The 20,657-nt window shown below is 45.3% G+C and overlaps 1 protein-coding gene across 1 annotated transcript; it reads left to right on the top strand.

Annotated features, from left to right (window-relative positions):
- Nucleotides 1-12,491: 12,491 nt before the first annotated feature.
- On the top strand, nt 12,492-20,258 carry LOC144607433 (procathepsin L-like). Its single transcript, XM_078424290.1, has 6 exons — nt 12,492-12,554; nt 15,277-15,369; nt 16,387-16,599; nt 17,860-18,028; nt 18,498-18,600; nt 20,162-20,258. The coding sequence occupies exons 1-6, from the start codon at nt 12,492-12,494 to the stop codon at nt 20,256-20,258; spliced, it is 738 nt and encodes a 245-aa protein (XP_078280416.1).
- Nucleotides 20,259-20,657: the final 399 nt, after the last annotated feature.

Here is a 20,657-nt window from a genome sequence, read left to right as displayed (position 1 = left end):
GTCTAGTGAGCGTTCAAGTTCACAGTAGTTAGCCTAAATATAAACGGTGGAAGGGGGGACCTTCGTAGGTTTCACCATCTATCGGTCCTCAGAGAGGGGAAGTATGCAGTGAGCTTTCTACAAGAGACGCACACTGTTGTTAGTGATGAGCCCACCTGGGTCCTGGAGTGGGAGGGGGGGGTCTACATGAGCCACCTCAGTACAAAGTCAAGTGGGGTGGCTTTCCTGTTGGCCCCGACTTTCCAGCCAGAGATTGTGAAGGTGCAGGAAGTTGTGCCAGGCCGTTTGCTCTATCTGGCCGTGATCCTGGATGGCGTGCCGTTACATTTCATTAACGTGTACGCCCCCAGCACCGGCACGATGCAAGCGCGGTTACTTCAGGAGGTGACTGCTCTGCTGAGCACCATTGATTGCGGAGAGTGTGTCTTCCTTGGGGGGGATTTCAATTGTACCCTTGAGACGCGAGATCGCTCTGGTATTCAGTGTGCCCCTGCAGTGGCGAAGAAGTTGAGAGGTGTGATTGAATCTTTCGAGCTGGTTGATGCGTGGCGGAATCTCCACCCTGATTCCAACGCATTTTCGCGAAGGTCTGAGGGGGGTGGTTCCCGTATCGACCGTGTGTACATCTCCAGAGCGTATGTCTCCCGGGTCTCGGCGGCCTCTATGCGGACGGTGCCATGTTCGGACCACTGCCTGGTGCGAGTGGATTTTATTCCAGCGCGCACACGGGCTGGGTCCGCGTACTGGCACTTTAATAACCAGCTGCTGGAGGATCGCCGATTCCGGGAGTCTTTTAGGCGGTTCTGGGTGAAGTGGAGAGAGAGGCAGAGGGGCTTCCCTTCCCTTAAGCAGTGGTGGGATGTGGGGAAAGCTCACATCCGTCTTTTCTGTCAGGACTACACGGGAGGGTCGACCAGAAGGCGGGACGCGGCAGTCGAGCGACTCGAGAAGGAGTTACTCGACGCAGAGTCTCGCTTGGGCCGGGTCGGTGAAGACTCCTGTGAGTGGGGAGAGTTTCAGGAGAGGAAGGAAGCGCTGAGGGACCTGCAGCTTGAGCGGTCCCGAGGTGCTTACGTGAGGTCGCGAGTCCAGATGCTGCATGATCTGGACCGGGCTTCACCTTTCTTCCTCTCTCTGGAGAAAGGGCGAGGAGCCCGCAAACAGCTCGTCGAGCTGCTCGCGGACGATGGCTCCTCGGTCACAGACCCAGAGGGGATTAGTGCGTTAGTTCGGTCCTTTTATGGAACGCTGTTCTCTGCGGATGGTGTCAGCGGAGAGGCTCAGCGGGTTCTGTGGGAGAGGCTACCGACTATAGATAGAGGGGTGGTTGAACAGCTTGATGACCCCTTATCATTGGAGGAGGTGACTGGTGCCCTGCACCAGCTCAGAAAGGGTAAGTCCCCTGGGCTGGATGGGCTGACGGTTGAGTTTGTTAGAGCCTTCTGGGATGTCCTGGGGGGTGACTACATGAAGGTTCTGGGGGAGAGCCTGGCGACCGGGGAGATGCCCCTCTCGTGGCGCAGGGCAGTCGTTGTCCTGCTACCCAAGAAGGGCGAACTCCGCCTGTTGAAGAACTGGCGCCCGGTCTCTCTCCTCTGTACAGAGTATAAAGTTTTTGCACGGGCAATGGCAAATCGCCTGGGCGCCATACTATCCCAAATGATCCACCCTGACCAGTCCTATACAGTCCCTGGTCGGTCCATCCAAGATAACATCCATTTGGTTAGGGACCTGATCCATCTGGCCCAGGGCACTGGTCAGTCAGCTGCCTTTCTATCCCTGGATCAGGAGAAGGCTTTTGACAGGGTGGACCATGATTACCTCTTCGGGACACTGCAAGCGTTCGGTTTTGGACCGCATTTTGTGGCCCGGGTCCGGCTTTTGTACACCGCAGCAGAGTGTCTCGTGAAGATTAACGGTGCATTGTTGGCTCCCATTCGCTTTGGGAGGGGGGTACGCCAGGGGTGCCCCATGTCTGGGCAGTTGTACTCGGTCTGTGTGGAGCCATTCCTGTGTCTTCTTAGGAGGCGGTTGGCAGGCCTGGCGCTACCAGGACCGGGGGTGGAGGTGGTTCTCTCGGCCTATGCCGATGACATTCTCCTTACGTTCACTGATCCTGTTGACCTGCGGAGGATGCACGAATGCCAGCTGGTGTTCTCAGCTGCTTCGTCCGCTAGGATCAACTGGAGTAAGTGCTCCGGACTTCTAGTGGGCCAGTGGCAGGTGGACTCCCTGCCGGAAGAGATGAAGGATTATGCGTGGAGTACCACGCACCTCCTCTACCTGGGGATCTACCTGAGTCCCACTGAGGATGCTTGGCCGGCGAACTGGCAGGAGCTAGAGACGAAAGTCGTCGCCCGGCTGGGACGCTGGTCAGGCTTGCTTAGGGTTATTTCTTTCCAGGGTAGGGTGCTGGTCATAAACCAGCTGGTGGCCTCAATGTTATGGTACCGGCTCGCCACTCTTGTCCCGCCCTCTACCTTTGTAAATGCTGTACAGAAGAGGTTAGTGGATTTCTTTTGGGGAGGGAGGAAACACTGGGTCTCAGCCGCAGTCCTGAGTCTCCCGCTAGAGGAGGGTGGCCAGTCCTTGGTATGCGTGCGTACCCAGGTGGCGGCTCTCCGTCTCAGGACTCTGCGGAGGTACGTGTACGCGGAGCACCCTCCCAGGTGGCACGCTCTGGCCACGTATTTTTTCCGCCAGGGCCAGTGCCTAAGGGGGGTTTGGCGGCTCCCGGTGGCGGGCATCAGCCGACCCGCCACACGGGACATGCCAAGCTTTTACCGCGATGTGTTGAGAGTGAGGAATTTGGTCATCTTCAGTCAGCGCGTTGCTCCTCAGGGGGAGGGGGGTGATGTGGCTGTGGTGGGGGCCGGTCCTCACGCTGTCACGGGGGGTGTTGGGGAGCGGCGTGAGCTTGGAGTGATTCCGGCCGAGCTTACCCCCGCTCCGCCGGAACTGCTCATCGGGCCCAGGCTCCGGAATATTTCCCGGGAGCCGGCCCCACACAACTTGAGCCGCCTCTCCCAGATGCCCAGCGTGCCGTTCCGTGATGCAGGCAGACGTTTACTGTATAGGATGCTCCTGCACACTCTGCACCTCCTCGCCTTCGTCTTCCGTCCGGATACGCCGTGGCGATCCGTGTTACCACCTGATGGCGGAGGCGGTCCCCAGTGGAGGTCTCTCTACAAGGGTGTCCTCCCCCTTTACATCGGGGACCTGGGGTGGAGAGTGTTGCACAGAGCCGTTGTGTGTAATAAATTTTTGAGCCGGTTCACGGACACGCCGGCCGCCTGTATTTTCTGCGGCGAGGAAGAGTCCGTGTTCCACATGTACATGGAGTGTGTGAGGTTGCTGCCCCTGTATGAGTATCTGAAGGGGTTGCTCCTCAAGTTTTGGCTGCATTTCAGTCCTACGATCCTGGTGTTTGGGCTCGGGGCTGGGAGTGGGGAGGGCCGGTCAGGAGGGTGGGATTTCCCTGTCGGTTTGCTCCTGGGCTTGGCCAAGATGGCCATTCGTGGGTCCAGGCAGCGGGCGGTCGATGGTCTTGCCAGAGTCGGCTGCCTCCCCCTCTTCCGGGCCTACGTCCGTGCGCGCGTGTCCCTAGAGAGGGAACACGCGGTGATCACGGGGAATATGGAGGCCTTCCGTGGGCGCTGGTCACCACGGGGGGTTGAGAGCATTGTAAATAATGAAGGCAATGTTGTATTATAATGATTAACTGATGTTTTGTAACCTCTGAGTGTGGTTTTGATGTGATGTATCATGTGATTGTGCTGAATAAAGTCTTTGAAAGAAAAAAAAAAAAAAAAAAAAAAAAAAAAAAAAAGAGAGAGATACAGCACAGAACCAGGACCTTCAGCCCATCGAGTCCGCACCGACCAACGATCCCCGCACACTAACACTATCCCACACACACTAGCAACAATTGACATTTATACGAAGCCAATTAACTTACATAGCTGTACGTCTTTGGAGTGTGGGAGGAAACCGAAGATCTCAGAGAAAAACCCACGAGGCCACGGGGGAAACGTACAAACTCCGTACAGACAGCACCCGTAGTCGGGATCAAACCCGGGTCTCTGGCGCTGTAAGCTCTATAAGGCAGCAACTCTACTGCTGAGCCACCATGCCTCCGTGAATATTTTAAGAGAAAGAGACGAGAAGCAAAGTAAAGGAGGCAAAGTGAGATTTGGTGCTGAGAGCGGCAATATCACTTTGGCCAGTGCACTGGGTGGAGAAATTGCTGAGAAGCAAATGGGGCATTTGACACCACTGATGCTGATGAGTGGGGTCTATAAAGAATAAAAACAGAACAGGGAGCCAAACTCAAGATGACTCGGCATAGGGCAGCGTGGTGGCACAGCTGGTAGAGCTGCTGCGTCACAGCGCCAGAGACCCGAGTTCAATCCTGAGCAAAGGTCATGTCTGCATGTAGTACGTATGTTCACCTTGTGGCCACGTGGGTTTCCTTCGGGCACATTCCAGCCTCCTTGAACAGCGTCATGAGTCTTTCCTCCTTTTCGAAAACCCATTTGAAAAGTTGTGATGGATTTTTCTAACAAGGTTCCAAGTCTGTATTCCAGATCACATGATGAAAGAATGGATCGACTGGGCTTATACTCACTGGGATTTAGAGGGATGGGAGGGGATCTTATAGAAACATATTCCATTCTTAAGGGATTGGACAGGCTAGATGCAGGGAAAGTGTTCCCAATGTTGGGGGAGTCCAGAACTAGACTAAGGGGTAGGCCATTTAGGACTGAGATGAGGAAAAACTTTTTCACCCAGAGCGTTGTGAATGTGGTATTCTCTGCCATAGAAGGCAGTGGAGGCCAATTCACTGGATGTTTTCAAGAGAGATTTAGAAATAGCTCTTAGGGCTAATAGAATCAAGAGATATGGGGAGAAAGCAGGAATGGGGTACTGATTTTGGTTGATCAGCCATGATCATATTGAATGGCGGTGCTGGCTTGAAGGGCAAAATGGACTAATCCTGCACCTATTTTCTATGTTTCTATCACCACTTGCTTGTGAAAACTTTTTTCCTTGTGGTCCTTAGTCACTCAGATTGGGAAGATGGAGGATTTCGGAGGGGTAAGCCAGTCAAGATGCCGACGATGATTATTCACTATGTGCAACAAGAATGGACATCAAGTTTGAATCAAATTCCCTCGCGGAGATTCAAAAGCCATGTTCTTTGCTCACTCTGGGACAAAGTACATGACCGCAGGGGGCTATTTTGTTTGCTTTCGATCAAAGTACCGTGGCTAATGGAGAGGGTGGTGGAATCCTTCTTCCTGTGAAAGAACCTAGGGGTCTAATATATCTGCAAGTGACCGTTGATGACAATAGCAAGTAAAAGCTTCACACATTTGTGCACTTTGCCTCTGTCAGCCATTTAAATGGAGCCATTAATCCGTTTACTTCAAATGAGTTAACGGTTCTGTCAAAGTCGCAGAGGAATGCCTTACGATTCAGACAAACATTCATCTGACATTACTGCCTACAGCAACTCCTAGTCTATTTGTTTACTGCTGTTCATTGACTTGACGGACCATCAACTCACAGTTGCAAGCAGCATGTTTTCGGAAAGGGCAGGCAAGCTGCCTCTCAACGGCTGCCCATTGATATCAAAGGCTGGGAAGTTTGCGATGTGACCCGTGCAGTTCCTGACACTAGTTGGGGAGTAGCAGTTCACAGAATCACTTTGTGTAACAAGTAAAACTCATATTCTGGGCATGTCTTTTCGCATCAAAATCGTTGTTTAATTTCCCTGACGCTTAAAGGCATTGAAATATACTTGGCATGTTGTGCAGTCAACAACCACTCATCAGCTCATGCTCGATCCAGGTACCAAAATGGCTGAGAGCACGCATTTAGCAAAAGCTACGAGACCACGTGGTGGCGCGGCTGCGCGGTGGCGCAGCGGTTGAGTTGCTGCCTCGCAGCTCCACAGACCCGGATTCCATCCTGACTATGGGTGCTGCCTGTACAGAGTTTGTATGTTCTCCCCCCCCCCCGTCCTGCGTGGGTTTCCTCCGGTTGTTCCAAATGCCTCCCACACTCCAAAATCGTACAGGTTAGTCAGTTAGTTGGCTTCAGTAAAATTGTAAATTGTCCCTCGTGTGTGTGGGATAGTGTTAGTGTGCGGGGATTGCTGGGAGAGGCGGACTTAGTTGGCTTGTTTCCGCGTTGTATCTCTAAACTAATCTCTGAACTAAACTAAACTAAATTAGGTAACATCCAAGTTGTAAGACTGTATTTGGACAAACACGTGGATAGGAAAGATTTCGAGAGATATGGGCCAAATGCGGGTAGGTGGGACTAGATGAGGAATCTTGGATGGCATGGACAATTTGGGCCGAAGGGCCTGTTTCCATGCTGTATGACTATGACTACAATTGTGGCTCCAGAGGTAGTTACGCCACCAGTCAAGAGGCTACAGTGGAGAAATAATTCAAGCATTCATCATACAAAATGGAAAATTGCCCGCATACATCATCCCATTCTTAAACAATAAGACAAATCAAATCCAGCTAATTATCACCCACGCACAACCATCAGCAAAGTTGTGAATCATATTGTCAATAGACTAATTCAGCAGCATTTATTAATAATCTATTCACTGGCATTCAGTTTAAGTTTCACCAGAATCACTTGGGACCAGTCCTCAGTAAAGCCTTGGTCCAAACATGAACCAAAGAACTGAATTGCATAGAACAGAAAATATAGAAGTGTATCTCAGGAACATATCCTTCAGCCCAAAATGTCTATGCAATAAATGATGCCAAGAAGAACTAAGCGAAGGTTTCACAAAATGCTGGAGTAACTCAGCAGGTCAGGCAGCATCTCTGGAGAGAAGGAATGGGTGACGTTTCGGGTCGAGACCTTTCTTCAGACTGAAGTAGAACTAATCTCCTCTGCCTGCATGTGATCAATATCCCCCCATTCCCTGCATTTTTCACATACCTATCGAAAAGTCTCCAAAACGCCTCAGTCATACCTGCTTCCACCACAGCCTCTGGCAGAACATTCAACCTACCGTGTGTAAAACCTTGCCCACACATCCCCTTTAAACTTTTCCCACTCTGACTTTAAAGTTATGCCCTGTAGTCTTTGACATTTTCACCCTGGGGAAAAGGCTATCTACCCTATCTGAGCCTCTCAGAATTGTATACACCTCTATCAGGCATCCCCTCAACCTCTGACATGCCAGAAAACAAAAACAATCCAAGTCTATCCAAGATATAGAAACAAAGATGGACACAAAGTGCTGGAGTAACTCAGCAGGTCAGGCAGCATCCCTGGAGAACATGGGGAGGTGACGTTTTGGGTTGAGACCCTTCTTCAGACTGATTGTAGGGGGAAGAGAAGAAAGCTGGGAAGGCAGAGAAGCAGGACAGAATGTGGCAGGTTGACATAGGTGAAGGTTTTGTTTCATAGGCAGGTGGTTGGAACAAAGGCCAGAGATAAGAAAGGATGGAAGGCGTGAGACAGGTTTGAAGAGATGCGGATTGTAAATCCAGAGAAAGTGACAGGAGTGAGGGGGGGGAGGGGGGTGAGGGGAGGGGAGGGGAGTAATAGTTGGGAGTACAGGTGGGGTACAAGGGACGTTGTGTGGGAGATCTCCCACAATCCATCTGAAGAAGGGACTTGACCAAAAACGTTGCCTATCCATGTTCTCCAGGGATGCTACCTGCCCCGTTGAATTGCTCCAGAGCTTTTTATTCAAGTTTATCCAACCTCTCTTTACAACTAATATATTCTCTAATCCAGGCAGCATTCTGGTGAAAGAAAAAATGCTGGGCGAACTCAATGGATCAGGCAGCATCTGTGTAGAAAGGAACTGCAGATGCTGGTTTAAACCGAAAAAGGCACAAAAAGCTGGAGTGGCTCAGCGGGACAGGGAATCTGAAGAAGGGTCCCGACCCGAAACGTCACCCATTCCTTCTCTCCAGAGAGGCAGCATCTGTGAATGGACCGGTTGGAATCTTTCTTCAGACTGATTTTATTCGGGAGGGAAAAGCTGGAAAATAGAGGTGGGGGGTAAGTCAAAGCTTGGCATGGCTTTCTGGTAGATCTCTTCAGCATTCTCGCCAAAGCCATTTTGTTTATTATATGTTATCCATGTCTATTATGCTGCTGCAAGTAAGAATTTAAATGTTCCATCATCAAAATATATAATAATAAAATTCTCTGGACTTTTAACTCTTAACATGTCTAGATGAGTAAAACTCTCAAACAAAAAGGTTATCACCATTTGAGATAAAGCAGCCTGCTTGACTGGCACCTACTCCAACTCTCTAAACATTCAGTCCCTTCCCGATCCACATACAATGCTGACAGTCTGTACCTTCTGCATAGTGCAATGCATTTATTCCCTTAGGCTGCTACCCTATCATTTCCCTGACCTTGATCTCGACTACCAAAAAGGAGACCAGGTGCGTGGGAACACTCCATGGGAACTGGTATTACGGTGACACGTTGGCGCGGCGGTAGAGTTGCTACCTTACAGCGCCAGAGACTCGGATTCGATCCCGACCTTGGGTAGTGTCTGTCCGGAATTTGTACGTTCTCCCCGTGACCTGTGCGCTTTGGTTTCCTCCCACACCCCCAAAGACGTACAGGATTGTAGGTTAATTAGCTTCAGTAAAATTGGAAATTGTCCCCAGTGTTGGTAGGATAGTGTTAGCGTGCTGGGATTGTTGGTCGCTGTGGTGGGCCAAAGGGCCTGTTTCCGCGCTGTATCTCTAAACTAAACTAAACTAAACTAAACCAAGTGTACACCTATTGCTTCATCGTCACTGGGTCTAAATCCTAAAAGCCCCTCCCGGGCAGCACCATGGGAATCTTTCACCAGAAGTACTGCATTGGTTCAAAGAACGTTACTCATCATCACTTTCTCAAGGACAATTAGGGTAATAACTCTTGGCCTTGCCAAGGAGGACAGGAATGAATAAATAAAAATATATCCAACCCATCTGAGAGGATCTTTCTCCTCCGTCTAACTTTCCATTCAGCTGAAGATGTCGAGTGAAGTTAGTGGAGCCAACACAACAGGTTGGCTGCTGGGGTTCTCTCAGCCTTCCAGTCACAGTAAAGAAGACGGACCCAAAATGTTGGAGCATCTCAGCGGGTCAGGCAGCATCTCCGGAGATCATGCACAGGTGATGTTTCAGGTCCGGACCCTTCTTCAGACTGAAGAAGGGCCCCAACCCAAAACGTCGAGTCTGAAGAATGGCCCCGACTCGTAACGTCACTGATCCATGTTCTCCGGAGATGCTGACTGACCTGCTTAGTTACTCCAGCACTTTGTGTCCTTTATTGTTAACCAGCATCTGCAATTCATCTGCAGTTCTGTGTTTCTAAATAAAAAAGATGGTCAATATTAACAATTCTGCAAATAGTCTATGGCTGCTTAAGGGACAGAGTTTGAGCAAAGTTATTGCTCTTTACCAAACATTTCTATTGATATCGAAACCAGTAGCAGCTGGATGGATTTGATATCTTTCTGGGAGGTTATTGCAGCCTTGCTCTAGAAAGTTGGACTCCAGCTATCACATGGGAATAGTTCAAGATGACCAGTGAGGCAGTCTTTGATGGATAGAGTTTTCTTGCATTGCCAAATGAAATTATCTTCCAATTTCCTGCCCAACTAATTTACCATGGGATCCTCGTGGGTACATGAATAAACCATTCAGCTCCTTCCTGTCTCTTTTAGCAAGCTATTAGCTGCAGATAGTGGTCGAACTGACAATGGGAGATTCTTTAGGAAAATAAGTGCAGATGCTGGTTCAAATCGAGGGCAGACACAAAATGCTGGAGTAACTCAGCGGGTCAGGCAGCATCTCAGGACTGAAGGAATGGGTGACGTTTTGGGGCGAGACTGATGAGTCTGAAGAAGGGTCTTGACCCGAAATGTCACCCATTCCTTCTCTTCTGAGATGCTGCCTGACCCGCTGAGTTACTCCAGCATTTTGTGTCTACCATGGGAGATTCTTTCATAGGGAGATAAATAAATGCAGAACTGAAATAAGATTGAGGATATTAAATCATAATTTGTGCATAGCTTTGCTGATAGAAAAACAAAATTCAATGTCTCAAGGTAAAGGGCAGCACAGTGGTGTTTATGGGCATATTGTTGGGTGGAAAATGGCGCAGCTGGTAGAACAGCTACCTTACAGTGCCATTGACTCGGGTTAGATCCTGACATCGGGTGCTGTCTGTGTGGAGTTTCCACGTCCCTGTGACTGCTTGGGTTTCCTCCGGGTGCTCCAGTTTCCTCCCACATCCCAAAGACGTGCTGGTTTGTAGACTAATTGGCCTCTGTAAATTGCCCTTCGTGTGTAAGGAGCGGATGCGAATGTGGGATAACATAGAACTCGTGTGAATGGCCTATGGTCGGTGTGGACTTGGTGGGCCAAAGGGCCTGTTTCCATGCTGTATCTCTACAGTAAACAAAAGACTAGCAACATATATATTGAGCATTTCCGTATTATTAAATTGGACGAGGAGAGATGTAGACGATTAGAATAACGTGAATCAGAATTTCCTGACTCCCACCATGACATCAGATGTATTGGACAAAATAACGAATTTAAAGCGGTTGGACATGTGAAAAATAAGATTGGCCTATGTAATCTCACACTTAAGATAGACACAAAATGCTGGAGTAACTCAGCGGGACAGGCAGCATCTCTGGATAGAGGAATGGGTGACGTTTCTGGTCGGGACCTTTCTTCAGACTCCCGACTCCCAGTCTCGACCCGAAATGTCACCCATTCCTTCTATCCAAAGATGCTGCCTGTCCTGCTGAGTTACTCCAGCATTTAGTGTCTATCTTCAGTTTAAACCAGCATCTGCAGTTCCTTCCTACTCACCTCACACTGAACCTTACTTCTATTCCTTAAATTGTGAAACAAGTCATCATTCTCCTTGGTGATTGAAATCATAGCACGAGTTTGAGATATAAAAGTTAGGTTGGCCTTTAGCACAAAACCTGTAACCATTGTGGGGAACAAACTTTGAACAGGTATAGATACCAACCACAGGAAATAAATCAATAAATAAAACAACAAAAACTGCAGACTATTAGAGAATAATCTCTCTTGATGTATTCAAGAGAGAGTTAGATATAGCTCTTAGGGCTAACGGAATGAAGGGATGTGGGGAGAAAGCAGGAACGGGGTACTGATTTTGGATGATCAGCCATGATCATATTGAATGCTCAAAGGCCCGAATGACCTACTCCTGCACCTATTTTCTATGTTTCCATGTTTCTATGTCAGTGTGCTAAAATGTTGCCAACGTTACGTCACATGGAGATTTATTCTCGAGGCTTCACAGAGATTAAAAGAGAAAAAAATCTTTAAACTTCACATTCAAAATGTAACATGGGGTGAATATTCCCCAAGTGTATATCTCAAACTCAACATCGTGTGTGGAATGACCGTGATCGGTTCTTCTTCTACACAGAAAATACACTATTGACTACTGTACTATTGAGGTAACACCATGCATCTTACTAAAGAACACGCTTGAGCATCATCTTATGATTTCAGGCCACTTGTGCGAATTGATGGGATTAACACATGAGCAAATTGACACAATCCATGAGATCAGGGTGGGTACAGAAGAAGGTAATGATGGACTTAGAACACTATCCTACAATTGATGCAATTTAGGACCTTATTATGAAGATTATTTTTGTGTCTTCCATGGGGTATATAAGCCATTCCAAAACTCCAGCTCCAACACGGAACAGCTCAGTCTCAAGTTTGCAAGCAACTCCGTCACAAGGTAAGATTCCTCTCAGGGACATAGCGAGCCTAATTTTCTTATCCGATGGTGCTAAACAAAAAACTGTCTGTGTGGTATTTCCATGTGACTGCATGTATGTCCATGGCAAATGTTAATAGAGATGTTAACCCATAGACGAGATTGATTGATGGCAAAGACATGTGAAATGAACTTAGTATAGATTGTATCATATGATAAAAATGTAGAATAGCAGATTGGTTTTGCTCTGTTTTTCTGCCTCTTTGGGGAGATCACATAGACTCGTAGGTAGTCACATAGCACAAAGAGTATTCGTTCTCTCCCAAAGATACTCTCTCAAGATGCCATTTGTAATCTGTGATTGTGGAAAAGCAGAAAACAAAGTCTGTGAATCAGATAGCTAAAATGAAATGGAACAGTGCTATGGTATTTCATTGGGTCAAAGTGATGGGAAATGGGCAGTGATGACTAGAACCTCGTTGGGATTGTCATACCGATCCCACAAAATGGCCTCAATCCCTATCTGGTAAGGAACGTAAATTTGGCCTGTGACGTGGCCCCCTGGAACAATATTGCTCCATTAAGAGGGATTCTTATAAAGAAGGTAAAGAATATGATATTGTGAACTTGTCACTTCACTTCACACTCTACTTGTTTTATTACTTATAGCTTTTTACAGAGGCTAATTTGATCCATTGGATACCTCAAACATGGAGCTGTCCATCTTTGTGATGTTCATTTCGAGTGTTATCGTTACGATCCCAGCTACTCCGGTAAGACATGGGGTTAAGGGAACTTGGAAGGAGACTCAAGAGATAGTACATTAGATTATCGATTCCAATATGGAAAAATATTGGACATATTTTTTGATTCATAATTTGTCTCCAAATTTTGTGTTCACTGAAACATCCAAAAGACCTGTTAGGGAACTTGAAAGATTTTATTTTGCATTGCGAGATATTTTAATGTGGAAAGCATTGACCGAAAGGATCGTGCCTTATAACAATATAATACTACCAAAATGGAGTTAGTATACTTTGTATGTTTGGTTTTGATTTTGGAATAAAGTATTCGTAAAAATAAAAAAATGTAGTTAGTTGCACTGGAAAAAATGTACTGGGATACAGGGAAAAAACTAGTTAAAAGGGTTTAACTGGATAGATCTTTCACGAGCTGGCAAAGACATGATGGGCAAAACTGCTTCCATCAGTACCGTGGGATTTTGTAATTTCTTGACTAGGACATGCAGCGGTAGAGTTGCTGCCTGACAGCGCAGGAGACCCGGGTTCGATCCTGACTATGGGTGCTGTCTGTACAGAAAATAGACAATAGACAATAGGTGCAGGAGGAGGCCATTCGGCCCTTCGAGCCAGCACCGCCATTCAATGTGATCATGGCTGATCATTCTCAATCAGCACCCCGTTCCTGCCTTCTCCCCATATCCCCTGACTACGCTATCCTCAAGAGCTCTATCTAGCTCTCTCTTGAATGGATTCAGGGAACTGGCCTCCATTGACTTCTGAGGCAGAGAATTCCACAGATTCACAACTCTCTGACTGAAAAAGTTTTTCCTCATCTCCGTTCTAAATGGCCTACCCCTTATTCTTAAACTGTGGACCCTTGGTCTGGACTCCCCCAACATTGGGAACATGTTTCCTGCTAACGTGTCCAACCCCTTAATAATCTTATATGTTTCGATAAGATCCCCTCTCATCCTTCTAAATTCCAAGGTATTTATCTGCAGTTATTTTCTTATACTTCTAAATTCCAATGTATACAAGCCTAGTCGCTCCAGTCTTTCAACATATGACAGCCCCGCCATTCCGGGAATTAACCTACGCTGCACGCCCTCAGTAGCAAGAATATCCTTCCTCAAATTTGGAGACCAAAACTGAACACAGTACTCCAGGTGTGGTCTCACTCGGGCCCTGTACAACTGCAGAAGGACCTCTTTGCTCCAAACTCAACTCCCCTTGTTATGAAGGCCAACATTCCATTGGCTTTCTTCACTGCCTGCTGTACCTGCATGCTTCCTTTCAGTGACTGATGCCCTAGGACACCCAGAGTTTGTATGTTCTCCCTGTGACCTGCGTGGGGTTTCTCCGGGTGCTCCTGTTTCCCCCCACACGCCAACGCCGGACAGGTTTGTAGGTTCATTGGTTTGGTACAATTGTAAATTGTCCCTAGCGTGTAGGATGGGTGTTAGTGTGTGGGGTCCGCTGCTCGACGCAGACTCAGGTGCCAAAGTTTCCGTGCAGCACCTCTAAAAATTAAAAAGAAACATTCTGAAATATCTTTTCCTTTTCGAGGTGAAATGAACAATACATAGCTTCACCTTCCTGAAATATTCAAATTGACCTTCATTTTTAATGTCAAGAAAGTATTCTAGTTAAATAATAAAAATGGAAAACAAGAGACCAATTTCTGCCCAGGCCAGGAAAGAGGCCATCAACCATAACATCATGGAATGCTGGTGGCATTGAAGGAGGCAGTTTTGCCATCCAAAACCATGCTGGCTCCAGGTATCATATCATATCATATCATATATATACAGCCGGAAACAGGCCTTTTCGGCCCACCAAGTCCGTGCCGCCCAGTGATCCCCGTACATTAACACTATCCTACACCCACTAGGGACAAAAAAATTTTTTAACATTTACCCAGCCAATTAACCTACATACTTGTACGTCTTTGGTAGAGCAAGTCCATCCATTCCAGACCCCTATTATTGTTCCTATATGGTGTCAGGGGTTATAGAGTGAAAGTGCGAGAATGGGGTTGAGAGGGAAAGATAGATCAGCCATGATGGAATGGCGGAGTAGACTTGATGGGCCGAATGGCCTAGTTCTGCTCTGAGAATGTATGGACTTTTGCTCCTGAGGCCCTGCACAACAAGTCCATTCTGATTTCACTCTTGAAGAAACGGGTTGATTCTGTTTCCATCATCTCCACAGGCAGTGAACTCATTCTGCATTAAAAATATTTATCATCACATTCCACAATGCACTTTTTGCCCCACATTATAAATCTATATCTCCTGACCAATTTCAACCTATTTGCCCGTGTAAGTTCATCATGATCTCGCACATCTCTATCAAATGTCTTCCTAATTTTCTTCCCTCCCGGAGGAAAGATATATAATGTTATATCTTGCATCCTTCATCGTCTCAGTCATTTCAGTCAATTTCTTTGCACCCTCTCTATAGTTTTCACAGCCTTTTCGACGTTCATTTTCCAGACCAGCTTAATGAGAGAATCGCAATTGGAAGAATCTTTGGGTTTTAAACTGGAAATATGGAAAACCATTCGAGATTTTGCTGTCTGTATCCTGCTGCCTTTCTCAACTCTCCATCAGGGCCACTAATATTGTCAGCCTTAGCAACTTTAAACTGAAGTACATCCATGGAAAATGAGATCAGTTTACTTGGTCCTTTGAAGATTGCTTCTACTTTGTGAAAATAGACCCCATTTAATTCTGCGTCATTTTTCTCTCAGATTCTCTTGGATGCTGGCCTGGAAGAATTGACTGCAATTCCAAATTCGATTAATTGGAATCTTACTGGCTATGTTACCGACATAAAAGACCAGGTGCCTCTTACCTTCATTGCCTCATTTGTTTTTATATGTAAATTGTCAAATACGCTTAGTCGAGTCAGAGAGTTATAGAGCACGGAAAAAGGGCATTCGACCCACTTAGTTCATGCCACAACAGTGAGCACATCCTTACTAAATAGAAACAAGGAACTGGGGATGCTGATTTGTACAAAGTGGACACAAAGTGCTGGAGTAACCCAGTGGGTCAGGCAGCATCCCTGGGGAATATGGATATGTGATGTTTTAGGTCAGGCTCCTTCTTCAGACACTGAAGAAGGGTCTCAACCCGAAGCAACACCTGTCCATGTTCCCCAGAGATGCTGGCTGACCCGCTGAGTTGCTCCAGCACTTTGTGTCCATCCATATTAATTCCACCTTGGTCCTTAGTATAAAATCAGTAGGCAATTCGTGTACTTGTCCGGACACTTCTGAAATGCTGTCAGCAACTCTGTTTCCACCACTTTCTCTGACAATGCATTCCAGATACCCATCACTCTCTGGCTGATAAAGGTCCTTGTCAGATAAATCTTTTACTCCTTACCCTCAAACTCTGTCCTCCGATTTTTTTCTACAAACAGGCAACAAAAATAGCAAAACTGATAGCAGATTCCAGTTGGTGATGCTATTCATTATTGTAAAGTGAGAGATGAGTAGATTTCTGTATCAACCTCACCAGAAATCATGTAATGGCACTCCAATACTTTCTCGAGTATGTCCCTCGAGTTGCTTTAGTTAGTATGTAAAGTAAAAACATACGCAGGAAACATTTGGAAGATCAGGTCATTTAGGAAGACTTATAATATGTTATTGGCACTCGGATAAGTGGAGTAGCTCAAGATTCAGTAATTGGAGGAGACCTTCAATGCCACTAACTATGTCTGTAGAACTGATACCTGGCATTCAAATACACAATAATTAAATGATAGTAAGAACAAGAACTTTGTGATTAAAGCTAGAGAAATTCCAATGGTGTATTTGTTGACAGCTTGATCGTATCTGCTTTATTATTAGGGAAGATGTGGCGCTTGCTGGGCCTTTACTGCAATTGCCACAGTGGAAGCACAAATATTCAATAAAACAAACACTCTTCTGAACCTCAGTGAGCAAAATCTTCTTGACTGTGCCGAGGGTTTAGGATGCCGTGGAGGATGGGTGTACAAAGCATATCAATATATACGCGATACAGGAATTGCAAATGCAACTTCATATCCATATATAAGACAGGTACGTTTAGTGTCTAAATGTTTTTCTGCTACACAGTTTGATATGCCTGTTTATCATCAGTTTGGGCAAGATGTTCTGGTTTAAAACTTAGTCTCCATTTATCTTTGCTCGAAGGAGCTCCTTGACTCTAAAGACTGCTAAACAAATTACATTCTGAAACCAGGTGCGGAGTGTCAACAAGATACTCCATCATTGCAGTGTGAAGTGTATCAGACTTTACCAGTAAATCTAGGACTTTGGCCATCGACTTTGCCAGTAGATCTTCTCCTCCAATGATCAGTTCTGCACTGACATCTTGTGGGCTTCTCTGATTCTCCTCCGTTCATGGTTGCAACAATCATTGTACCAGTTCCCAAGTTGTCTTATCCTGTATCCAATTTGATTGGCTTCTACAGCCAATATAGTGATTAGAGGGATAAAGGGTGTTACCCACACACAAAAGGTGCAAATTTCCAAGAAGGTAGGCAGTTCAGTCATCAAAGGCAAAGCCCCTATGCTCCATATTTGAGATAGTCTTAAAATCAGTTTGATCTCTGAACCCACTTGATTGGATGCAGGAGTATTGTACTGCCCAACTAGAAAGACATATCATATTTTTTTAATCCAGTTTTAGCTTTTCACCTCAAAGGCTTGTTGGCTACTTGATGGAGGTGGGTATATCCACGGTTTGTATCGATGAAGCATAGCGCCTCAATAATCATTCCCCCTGTTTGCAAAAGGTGCTAAGGTCAATTGCAGTGTTCCTGGTGATGCTCCTATTAAAATGAACTAACGTTGGCAGATCAAGATGGAGTCAGAGGCAATTACAGCAGTCTCTTTACATCCAGGTTAAACACTCAGGAATTTGCACTCCATTTCAGTTTGTGTCATTTCGATACACAAATAATGCAAAAGAAAGATTAGAAGAATGGGCAGCATGGTGGCACAGCGGTAGAATTGCTGCCAAACAGCACCAGGAACCTGGGTTCAATCCTGACTATGGGTGCTTGTCTGTACGGAGTTTGTACGTTCTCCCCGTGTCATGAGTGGGTTTTCTCAGGGTTCGTCCCACACTCCAAAGACATAGAGGTTTGTAAGCTAATTGGCTTGGTATAAAATGAAAATTGTCCCTGGTGTGTGTAGGATAGTGTTAGTGTGTGGGGGTCAATGGTTAGCACAGACTCGGTGGGCTGACGGGTCTGTTTCCACGCTGTATCTCTAAACTAAACTAGAAATGATTTGTTTAACAAAATGTTTCCCCCCTCCCCATGCATTCTGCAGAAAACGAATTGCAGTTTTGATCCACCAACACAATCTGTTGCCACAATCAGTGGATACCGGAGATTGAAGAAAACAAATGAGACAATAATGATGGAGTTGGTGGCAAAACATGGACCTATTTCTGTTGCTATTCACGCGTCAAAGAAATTCATACATTTTGAAGGCTCAGGTAAATACTGCACAAGAGTAGAGTATTTGTACTCTCCCCTTCACTTTTCACTTCAGATCATATTTCAGAAACTATTGCACTGGATATTTGTGAAAGGACTCTGTTCAGGCGTAGAACAAGTTATGGTTTAAATCATGCTGAACAATTATATACTTTTAGTGCATTTAAAATATACAGAGCACAAACCTCCTATATTGTCCCAGCCATAACATTCATTTAAGGTATGCAAACCTCAATCTACCATCTCCATCTACCATCTACCATATTATTAAAAAGGTATTATTAAAATGTAAATATTATTTCTTAATGCAAAGTTAAATTCTGAAATTGGAATATAATTTAAGTGTTCGTTATTTATTGGTTGGAATCACTTTGTTGAAAATATGCAACAATGTCACGTGTCTTGTTTTATTAATGATGGCTCAAAGTTAGGCTTTAAATTATGCACTTACACTGAGGTGTTTTACAGATATCTTTGATGATTCGCTTTGTAACAAAAAGGTAAATCACGCAGTGACAGTGATTGGTTATGTGAATACAAGTGATGAAAAATATTGGATCATTAAAAACAGGTAGGTGACCGATACTGCAATAGAAAATAAAACATAAGGTCATAAGGGATAGGAGAAGAATTAGGCCATTCAGCCCATCAAGACTACTTTGCCATTCAATCATGGCTGATCTGTCTCTCCCTCCTAACCCCACTTTCCTGCCTTCTCCCCATAACCTCTGACACCCGTACTGATCAATAATCTATCTATCGCTGCCTTAAAAATATCCACAGATTTGGCCTCCACATCCTTCTGTGGCATGAGTAAGATTTTAGAAGGGGAATGAATAAGATTTTAGAACTTGTGCAGATGAAGGACAACTAGTCATTAATTATCTGTTCACTGTAAAGAGTTCAGAAAGTTCTACGTGATGGCTGGATCTGCAGATGCTGGTTTGAAACCAAAGACAGGCACAACAAGCTGGAGTAACTCAGTGGGTCAGGCAGCATCTCTGCAGAAAAGGAATAGATGACGTTTTGGTTCGCGACCCTTCTTCAGACTCCTTCAGACTTCTTTAGGCATAGAAGAATGTCTGTGTTGCCTTTTGGGAAAAAAATGGAGCATCATTTATGACATGCCTTTAATAAAGGAAAGAAACCCAAGCTCTTCACTGATTATGTATGCTAAGCAGTGGTAGAAATGTTAGAAAAGCAATATGAGGTTCTTGGTGGAAAATGATGAACAAGTTCGGAGAGAGATTTTCAAAGTATGGTATAAGAAATATGATGAACCTGCCATTAAAAAGATTCAAGGGTATGTTTTTTTACAGGGCAAATCCAAGTGAATGAAGGGCAAAACTGGAATATGGAGTTGAAGGATGTGCATAGCGATTAGACCCCTATAGATGATATGAATTAATTGATTTTAAAATGTTCAGGTCTCACTGTTATATGGATCAAGAGTGTCAAGGTTCAAGAGTGTTTGTCATATGCATTGGGACCAAAATAATGAAATTCTTACTTACTGCAGCTTTACGGACACATTAAATGCAACAGCACAATAAACATACAATATAGTATAATTTACACTCGGTAAGCCAGACAATATTAATGCAAGCCAAAGTACGTAGCGCCATCTTAGTGGTGCAAAGTTCATTGTAGTTCGGTTCTGAGGTGGGATTGTGTTTAGTGTTGTGCAGGATGGTTCAAAAGTTGGTTAAATGGAAGAAACTGGAGGTAACTGTTCTCAGGTCCCTTATATTTTCTTCCAGATGGTAGCAATGAGATGAAAATGTGGCCAGCATGGTGTTGGTCTTTCATAATATTACCTGCCTTCTTGAGGCAGCGCTTCCTATAAATCCCTTCAGTGGTGGGGAGGTCAATACTCGTGATGGACTGCGCAACATCCAAATTTGTTTGTTCATTCTGCGGTGTTCGAATTACCAAGCTCTGGGAAGTTGATAGAGTGTTCAGTGGCATGCCAAATCTGAGGAAATGGTGGCTTTGGTGAGGTTTCATCATCATTGCATCAATGTCCTGGGCAACAACGTACATGAAAACAATAATTTAGAGACTTTGCTAATGTTTTAACTGAATATGACTTCGGCTATTTCAGGTATTAATTGGTTTTCTTCTTTTCCCAGCTGGGGAACACGTTGGGGTATTGATGGCTTCGTAAATATGGTCATGGGCAAGAACATGTGTGGTATAACAACCACCGTCGACTACCCAGTACATTAAGTATATGCAGATTTGAATGATAAAGCTGGCTCGAGAAAGAAATAGAATCTGAGCAGTTATCTTAGAATTGTATGTATTGCTCGAGTAGAATTGCAGGCTAAAGCTCTTCTGTAAGTGGGTGTTAAAACTTGGTGATTGTACCTCAAGAAAATTAAATTCCTCAAGTCCCAACTCTTGCAGCAAGAACCAATGATTGGTGTATTTTAATGTGATGTTGGGAAATATTTCCTGCTCTGTGAATGTTTGGCTATCAAAGTCCTTTACTTTTGGTGTATTCATCCAATTATATTGCACGCAAATAAAAATAAGTAAAAATATTGAAGGTCGATGACTTTTTGATTATGCACACTCAGCTGGAATGCGTTAGGGTACAATTGGCCCGCTCACATATAACATAAA

The sequence above is a fragment of the Rhinoraja longicauda genome, chromosome 28 (assembly GCF_053455715.1).
Source record: "Rhinoraja longicauda isolate Sanriku21f chromosome 28, sRhiLon1.1, whole genome shotgun sequence".
NCBI lineage: Eukaryota > Metazoa > Chordata > Chondrichthyes > Rajiformes > Arhynchobatidae > Rhinoraja > Rhinoraja longicauda.
Note: the sequence above shows the minus strand (reverse complement) of the source record. Positions and strands in the feature narration are given on the sequence as shown.